This window comes from Triticum urartu, unplaced genomic scaffold, assembly GCF_003073215.2.
Source record: "Triticum urartu cultivar G1812 unplaced genomic scaffold, Tu2.1 TuUngrouped_contig_4862, whole genome shotgun sequence".
Lineage (NCBI taxonomy): Eukaryota > Viridiplantae > Streptophyta > Magnoliopsida > Poales > Poaceae > Triticum > Triticum urartu.
This window is the reverse complement of record NW_024115487.1, coordinates 11,807-21,341: the sequence shown is the minus strand read 5'-3', so window position 1 is coordinate 21,341 and position 9,535 is coordinate 11,807. Positions and strand designations below refer to the sequence as shown.

Sequence of the window (9,535 nt, the reverse complement as noted above, 5' to 3'; positions counted from 1 at the left end):
CTGCTGTCAGAAGCTATGACCATGTTCAACTCTAGCAGAGTCGGCATATCATTGGTCGCCGTATGAGATAATAGAGCGTTGCTCCACATGAATATGGAGGCCACGGTTGTTGTGCGCAAACACAGAGTCGCTATTTGTGGCCTCCATATCTTTGTGCAGACCCGGCGGATCTCGGCGTGGACGGCAAGGTGGGCACGCGCGCTGTGGTGAAGCACAGCCTCCCCGGCGCCGGCTTCTCCCTGGACCAGCTCAACAAGCTCTTCGCCCTCAACGGCCTCACCCAGACCGACATGATCGCGCTCTCAGGTCAGTAGTAAGGCTTGATTGATTGGTTGATTGATTGTTGATCTCCTCCGGCCTCGGCAACATCACGCCAAAACATTCCCTCTGAATTGAAATATTAGCCGATCAAGATAGATAGATACTCTAGTTGGAACGGTGGTTAGCAAGTCCCATGCGTGCCACCCAACCGGGGAGAGTGGCCGAATGGGGGAAGCGGCGCCGTGAGGGCGCTCATCACTTCTCATATCCCCATCAGTACCACATTGCTCTCCACAAGTGTACCAGCCGATCCCATCAGGCATGCAAGCCATTGCCAGCCAAGGCCTACTGCATGCTCGTAGAAACGCATGGCCCTCCCAGCCTGGCGTTGGGTAGACAAGTACTTTGGCTGCAGCGCGTGCAGGCCATTTCGTTGTCACTGGTCAGATCCCATAAATCCATCTCGATCTTACTGTGCTGACGTGGAAAACGAATGTGGTGCAGGGGGGCACACGATCGGGGTGACGCACTGCGACAAGTTCGTGCGGCGGCTGTACACGTTCAAGGGGGCGCGGCCGCAGTACAGCCCGCCGATGAACCTTGCCTTCCTGCGGCAGATGCGGGGGACGTGCCCGCTCAACTACAGCCCGGCCACGGTGGCCATGCTGGACGCCGTCACGCCCAACAGGTTCGACAACGGCTACTACCAGACACTGCAGCAGCAGAAGGGCCTGCTGTCGTCGGACCAGGTGCTCTTCACCGACCGCCGCTCCCGGGCCACCGTCAACCACTTCGCCGCCAACCAGACCGCCTTCTTCGACGCCTTCGTCGCCGCCATGGCCAAGCTCGGCCGCATCGGGGTCAAGACCGCCGGCTCCGACGCCGAGATCCGCCGGGTCTGCAAACAAGCGAGGAACCCTAACCCCTAACCAGTTCCGATCAGCAAGGTAGGTTAGCCTCCAACCCCTAACCCTATTCAGTACTCCCTCCGATCGGAATTACTTGTCGCAGAAATGGATGTATCTAGATGTATTTTAATTCTAGGTACATCCATATCCGAGACAAGTAATTTCGAACGGAGGAAGTAGTTCCTAGCCGCAAGTTACGTTCCAACCTGGCGTGATTTCTCCGGTCTTGGGTGATTGATTCGTGCTCGTTTGCAGGGCTCCGATGATGACGGCTTCCCTCCGCGCGGCGTCGACGAGGATCATGCGTCCGGCGGTGCTTCGCCGGCTCGTCCACACGCAGCCGCAGGTATCTTGGTTTTTGGCCTCCGTCCCATCTCCGGCTAGATCTGTAGCTAGCCCGTCGTCTGACTGTTACTCTGATTGGTGGAGGCCTCCCTTCTTCTCTCCATACTGTTTTCTATTACTTGTATATATCATAATCATAGGATGAACGGCTATCCTTTAAACATGCATCGTTTTGTTGATGATCTCTGCCTACCATGAAGAATGCCTTGCCTTGATATATTTTTTAAAAGCTGCGTCTTTTGGTCTCCAGCTAGTTCTATAGTTTGCTCTGTATCATCGTTAGATGGTTAACTCCCTAGCATGAAGAAATATTTTGGTAAATCGATGCCTTTTGGTCTCCTGCTAGTTTATACAGTAGTTTTCTGTGCCATTGTTAGATGGTCAATTGCCTAGCATGAAGAAATATTTTGGTAATCTTGAAAATCAAGCAAGATTTGAGAGAATAGTTTTAGGGATTGGAAGAACCATGGAGAGGATTTGGGGAAATTTCTGGACCATTCTCCTCGGTCCCTCTCTCTGTATACATCTATAGTATGTGTACATTTTACATTTTAGTCCCTAAGGAACTAGGCAAATATAGTCATACATCAACACTCCCCCTCAAGATGGGGCAAATGCATCATACAAACCCATCTTGCTACAAAACATGGAGAATGTTTTTTCGGGGAGTCCTTTTGTAAGGACATTTGCTACCTGACTAGCTGAGGTTACGTACGGTAGGCAAACTATCCCTCTATCAAGCTTCTCCTTAATAAAATGACGATCAATTTCTATGTGCTTGGTTCGATCATGCTGAACAGGGTTATTTGCAATGTCAATGGCAGCTTTGTTGTCACAGTACAACATCAAAGGCTTGCACCTGTACAGCCGCAGCTCTGCTAGGAGGATATGTATCCATAGTAACTCACATATGTCGTGAGCCATAGATCTAAACTCAGCCTCTGCAGTAGATCGAGACACTACACCTTGCTTTTTACTTCGCCAAGAAACTAAGTTTCCTCCTACAAATGCACAATACCCAGATGTTGAGCGTCGGTCATCTAGGGAACCAGCCCAATCAGCGTCAGTATAGCACTCAACTTGTAAGTTTCCTTGTATGGTATATAAAAGGCCTCTTCCTGGGCACCCTTTAAGATACCTTAGGATCCTGTTTACAGCTTCCATATGAGCTGATTTTGGGTCATGCATATACTGGCTAACTACACTCACAGCAAAAACAATATCTGGACGGGTATGAGATAAATATATTAACCTTCCAACAAGTCTCTGATAGCGCTCTCGATCCACAGGTGTGCCTGCATCACTACTTAAACGATGATTTTGCTCAATAGGTGTAGCTGTAGGTCGACAACCAAGCATACCTGTTTCCTTGAGCAAATCCAAGATATATTTCCGCTGTGAGAGAAAAATGCCCTTTGACCCCCGTGAGACCTCTATACCAAGAAAATATCTCAGTTTTCCCAAGTCCTTCACTTCAAATTCCTGTGCAAGATGATGCTTCAGATTTGCAACTTCAGTGGAATCATCTCTGGTAATCACAATGTCATCGACATACACTATCAGTATTGCAACCTTGCTATTACTATGCTTGTAGAATAGTGTATGGTCAGCACTACTTTGAACATAGCCCCTTTTCAGCATGGATTGTCTGAACCGGTCAAACCAAGCTCGTGGTGACTGCTTTAAGCCGTATAGAGAACGATGTAGGCGCAACACCTTTCCACCGGTTTGACTTGACTCAAACCCAGGAGGTATATGCATGTATACTTCTCCTTGGAGATCACCATGAAGGAAAGCATTCTTCACATCCATCTGGTAAATATCCCAATCAAGATTTACAGCACATGACATAAGTGTCCTTACCGAATTCATCTTTGCAACCGGTGCAAAGGTCTCTTCATAGTCGATTCCATATGTTTGTGTGTAGCCCTTTGCCACAAGACGGGCTTTATACCTCTCCACCTTTCCCTCGGGGGTCTGCTTAATAGTGAAAACCCACTTACAACCTACAGGTTGCTTACCTGGTGGTAGATCCACGAGCTCCCAAGTCTCATTCTTCTCCAAGGCTTTCATCTCATCAAGCATTGCTTCCTTCCATTTTGGATCCTCTATAGCTATTTTCCAATTAGATGGTATGGACACAGAGTCTAAAGAGGCAATAAAGCTTTTGAATGGTGGATTACAATATTCATAGGAAATGAAATTGGCAATATCATGTTTATAACCTTTGAGGTGTCCTGGAATGTTTCGATTTCTAGTAGGTTTTCGCAAAGCAATCGGTACATTATTTTCAGGAGCAAGGGTAGATAATTGATTCTCACTCTGCCCCGCGGTGCTAATAGGAGTGGTGGAACTACATGGGTTAGTGTTAGTACCTGGGTCCTCATGCATGTGAAGCTCACCGTCTTGTGAAGGAAATGAAGAATTTTCTATTGCATTTTGTGTGTCTCCATGACCAGAACCATTATTGCACCCATCATTATTTGTCTCCTCCCCCTGATTTTGAGCATTATGTAGAATGGGTAAACCACCCAAAGTGGAAACAAGAATGGGGCTTAGTGGAGAGTCTCCATTACTACTCTCCCCTTCTTGTTGCACTTCACGTGGGGATAAGGCAATGCCGGTGTCACCTGTTGAGCCATAATATGATTCATGCTCACGGAACGTCACATCCATGCTCACAAAAAACCGGCGCTCCAAAGGGCACCAACATCTATAACCCTTTTGAGAGGGGGAATAACCCATGAAAACACATTTGAGAGCAAGCGGGTCTAATTTTCCAACAGAGTTCCTATAATCATGCACAAAGCACACACACACACCCAAAGACCTTTGGAGGAACTACAAAGTCATTAGAATTCAAGAGACACTCAGCGGGAGTCTTGTGACCAAGAACCCGAAGAGGCATACGGTTTATCAAATATGCTGCAGTTTTTATTGCTTCCCCCCAAAGAAATTTAGGCACATTCATTGTAAACATAAGTGAGCGTGCAACCTCAAGCAAATGTCTATTTTTACGCTCTGCAACACCATTTTGTTCCGGAGTGTCAACACAGGTAGTTTGATGTTCAATGCCATTTGAGGCAAGGAACTGTCCAAACTCGTTGTTGATATATTCGGTACCATTATCTGAACGCAAGGTTTTAATAGTTGCCCCATGTTGATTTTTAATGAGAGCACATAAATCCTTAAAAACCAAGAACACATCACTCTTATGCTTCAAGAGATAAAGCCAAATGTAACGACTAAAGCAGTCAATAAAAGTCACAAACCATCGGTGCCCAGAAATGGAACGAAGCTCACAGGGTCCCCAAACATCCGAGTGAATCATTTCAAATGGTTTGGCACTTCTTAAACCTATACTAGGATAGGAACCCCTTGTATGTTTAGCTAACTCACAAGCATCACATACAAGGAGCTCCTTGGGACACAACTTGAAAAGAGAGGGGTAAATACGTAATAATGCAGCAAAAGATAGATGGCCAAGCCTGCGATGATGGAGTAGCAGTTCTTGGCTAGGAGACAAGCATGATGCAAAAGCAACTTCATCACTTCCTTCATCAAGATAGTAGAGTCCATCATGCACGGTCCCAGTCCCCAACAGTCTCCCTGTCGCGGGGACATCTCTGTCCCCAGGTAGATTTTTTGCGTCGGCTCACCCCGAGGCGGTGATTTTAGGCGCCCCCTGGGGGGGCCAACGGCTGGAGATGCTCTAAGCTGCAGTACTGATTTTCGCCTTAAATCCGATGGGCGCGGTATGGTTCGATCGCAATTCAGAATAATATAATACTAGGTTGTAACTTCAGTATCATCTATCATCAACGAAATGATGGTATTTGTTTGCTTGATGTATTTTCTTAGCAGACCTTTATGAAGAAATTAATAAAAATGGTTGTATCCATCGATTGATGCAGAGGCCGGGGGTTTAACCTCATTTTCAAAAAAAAAACTAGCCAACGCCATTGTTGCGAGGTCGCGTGCTCAAATTCAAGTACAGCCAAATATAAGTGAATTGCCCAAAGTGCCCCTAACGCAAATCTGGGCCACTAGATCAGAAAAATAAACGGTCCAAAATAACTTGATGTACTGTAAAAGGTCTCACCGTATGGTTGTTCATCGCTGTGGTGTCCGCCCTTGCACGCGGTGCATGATGTGGTCGGTCGGGTGCACCGCGGGAAAGGAGGGGTCTTTCCTCTGTGTTGCTTGTGGGTGGTGTGAGCGGTCAGGTTGTTGGTGTCGGTGTGCGGCGATGAGGTTTGGGTCTAGGATGGCGGGGCGGCGGTCCCATGTGGAGGTCCGCCTGTTGGGCTCTTCGGCAAGCATCATGGTGGTGACGGTGGTTGCATCCTTTGGTCGTGTGGGCGGCGAGGGAGTTGTGTATGATAGTTGGGTTAAATCTTGCAAGCAATCTACCATAGTAACAGAAAGTGAAAAAAGGCTTGTATTGTGTTGTTGCCACTAGGTATAAAAAAATGAGTGCGATAATTTTCCTTTGAATGCAGGGTGGAGACAATATATCATTCATGTCATCATACTTAATACAGTACTCTGTTTTATTACTTAACACTTTAAGATGCATGCTAGATAGCTGTTAGGAGCTAGGGTTTTGCCGGTTCTAGGGCGGAGATTGTAGGGGAAAGATGGAGGAAGACGAGGTCGAGGGCGTGGCGGGCGGCGTCTGGGCGCCGTCCTTGCATGGTGGAGAAGAGGCGGCGGCGGCGCAAGAGGCGGCTAGGTTAGGTCTCCCGGCTCCCTAAGGGAAGCCGAACAAATACTGATTGCTTCTTGCTTGATTAGATTGATACATCTCCTCTCCTTATATAGAGAGGTTTACTTGACTCCTAAGCAAACAACCCTAATAACGATAAGATAATTGGGCTAAGCCCCTAATAACGATAAGATAACTTGGGCCACAGCCCACTGGGCTAAGCCCCTAATATGCCGGTCATAACACTTCTCCCCGCCAAGGTGTTAGGAGCTAGGGTTTTGCCGGTTCTAGGGCGGAGATTGTAGGGGAAAGATGGAGGAAGACGAGGTCGAGTAGCGGTCCTGGATGAAATATTAGCTATAGATGAAATTGGATAACGGTTTATAGATGTTTGGACGTGATGCTTATATGTAGTTATGCCATCCATAATCATAATAAAAAAACTGTAATTCAATTGATACACAACTGCTTGTTTACCACAGTATGCTATCTTTTGTAGAGAAACCACAAGAAAATCAAAACAAGCTTTGTTTAATTTGTTTAAGCACTCTGATTCTGCTAGTTTATAAGTTCATTTGATTTTATCTCCTGCCTTTTGTCCATATATAATAGATGATGATCGTTTGGTTAGTCCACACAATGACTGCGGAGGAGGAATAACAAGCAGCAGCAGTGAGGTTACGTTTCAGCCAAAATATTTTAGCAATTTCAGTAGTGCACACGAATTCAATTTTTTTTTCAAAATTTCAAATGTTCAATTGAATTCAAGTGAATATTTTGGTCATTTGGGCGAAATGCAAACCGAAATCACTGAACTTCGGTGATTTCGGTTGTGCTGAAATTTTTCCAAAACTGAAATTGAAACCAGCAGTTGCATCTTGTCTACCAGATTGAAACATGGAACAAGCACATCGACCACAAACAGCAGATCGAGGAAAGGAGAATGTGCATGATATAGCTAGCTAAGGCCTAAGGAGATCAGGCCAGACCACCCTCTCTAGTGAATTAAGCAGGTAATCTTTTATGTCCGCTATTATACCTGTGCTTTAAGTGGCAGTTCCATTCCTTGTTGGTATATAATTAGTGTTAGTTGGAATCATTATTAAATCCCTTGTGTGTGTGTGTTAAAACTACTTAGAAAAAAGCTAAGCTGGTCGATACTTGCACGTATTTATATTATCAGTGTGCTAAGCAGAACATTGCCTATTAAAGCTGGCTCTTACTAGCTCCCTTTCTGTGCAGGCAGGCCGACAAGCCCTGGCTGGCAATGGATCCACAGTGATGCTGCAGCATGAACGAAAAATTGCATCGGGGAAGGAGTGTCTTGCATTGTGCATTATTATGAGCAAACTATTTTTGTAGTTGCATGGAGGCTAAGACCATTTGTGATTCATATTAAATTCTTTCAGTTGCTTGCTTGCTGCAATTTCAAGGTAGAATCGGCAAACACGCATGATGGCAGTGAGTATGTCTCTTTTGTTCATACGTGACATGTGTGGGCATGACTCATTCATTGGTTGTAGGAGCTGTCAGCACTAGGCGTGTTCTGGGTATGTCATTGTAATTTGTGTGTTTGCCCTATCGTGAAGTGTATAGGTTTGTTGCAGCAGTTTTCTGTACCTTGCCAATTGGATGTAGATGAGGACGGACATGGCATGTCCTGTCCACGATAGGCTACAACAATTCAGAATCGTGTATTATAGAGAATGAAGATCATTTGTGGTTTCTAAATCCTCTGGTCTATGTAACCTGAAGGAAAAAAATCTAGAGTGTCCTAGCTTGGCAGGTGGACGGTTGTACTTGTACTACTACCAGAGGAGAAGCCGTGGAAGCCTCCTGCCTGACAAGATCAGCTGCTACAGACTGACTGCAGTTCAGTTCAGTTTAGTGAAGAGAATTATTTGTGTATCTTATATTAAGAAAACAATTAGTTATGTAGTTGCATGGAGACAGAGTATTTGTGATTTATATTTTTTTTCCAGTTGCTTTGTTGTAACCTGAAGCTTTTATGGGTTGAATGAACAATACTGTAGCTACATGAAGACCAATTGTGATCTCGTCCGGGCCAGGAGGAGTGGCGATTTGGTTTTTTTTCTTGTGTAATTTCCTTGTAGATAGATAAAAACCAATGGTACAAGGGTGGTGGTACAGAGAGATTAAGTAGGTACATAAAATGCTTTAATGAAGATTTATTTGTTATGATTTACACCTTAATTTTCTTAAAATTGATTATTTGTTTCCTAATCAATGTGATTGAGTGATTTTTCTTAAAATTGATTGTTCGTTTTCTAATTAATGTGATTGAGCCATTTAAGGTAAGGTTAATTAATTTAGATTTGATCTTTAGATATTGATCATGATTAATTTAGATTTGACCTTTAGATATTAATCGTGATTGATTCTTTTACATAAAGACATTACTAAATAACTTGCGCCAGCATGGAAAGTTCTGATATGTTTAGATTTTTTTCATTGTGTGAGATGGGTGACACGAAAATAAACCGGTGAAGTGGGGGGAGGGGACAAAAAAAGTCAGTCGAAAAATCTGGATGAAAGTGGGGGATGCAATCCTACCAACTGCTCCATTAGGAGTAGAGATGGTATATACCGAAACCATACCATAATAATTTGCTCTATACAGAAACCTAACCATATTTAATTTCATACTATATTTACCAAAGTATTAATACAGTACAAACCAAAAAACATACAAACGAACCATGCAAAACGAATAAAACGAATCCACAGGGTGAGTTTTCATAGTTTTAAATTATTTTTGCATTTGTTTTTTCGGTTTTATTTTTCATATTCTTTTTTCTTTGGGTTACTTGTTGAATTTTATTTTATTTTCATTTTCCTTTCTTTCTGTTTGTTTTCATTCTATATTTTTCGTATATGTGGAGAAAATTTTCCCAATACATGTTTAATATTTTTAAAATTCTTGATTAAATTTTTTTCAATGTAATATTAAAAAGATTTAATACATGGTCAATATTATTTCTATATACATTTTACATTTATTAGATGAATGATCAAAAATTTACAAATACAAATTGAATTTTTTTAATACATTACCAGATTAAAAAAATTAAATACATGGTCAACATGTTTTAAATGCTTGTTTATCATATTTAAAATACTTGTTTAACATTTTTTTCAGATGCTTAATTAACATTTTTTAAATACATAATCAACTTTTTTCACACACATTGTATGCATGTGAAACATTTTCTCTATGCAGATTCAACATTTTTTAAATGCTCGGTTAGCATTTTTCCAATTTTTTGTGTAAAACTGCTTTGTGATATATACT

General features: G+C 43.2%; 1 protein-coding gene across 1 annotated transcript; it reads left to right on the top strand.

Moving 5' to 3' along the window:
* The first annotated feature begins 417 nt into the window (after positions 1–417).
* Positions 418–1,190, top strand: LOC125528423 (peroxidase 16-like). The gene has a single exon (XM_048692906.1). The coding sequence runs from the start codon at positions 630–632 to the stop codon at positions 1,188–1,190; it is 561 nt and encodes a 186-aa protein (XP_048548863.1). The 5' UTR covers positions 418–629.
* The last annotated feature ends 8,345 nt before the right edge of the window (positions 1,191–9,535 follow it).

Bases quoted from the DNA above. Each gene is read 5' to 3' on its own strand.
- LOC125528423 (XM_048692906.1), top strand. From the start codon at position 630: ATGGCCCTCCCAGCCTGGCGTTGGGTAGACAAGTACTTTGGCTGCAGC.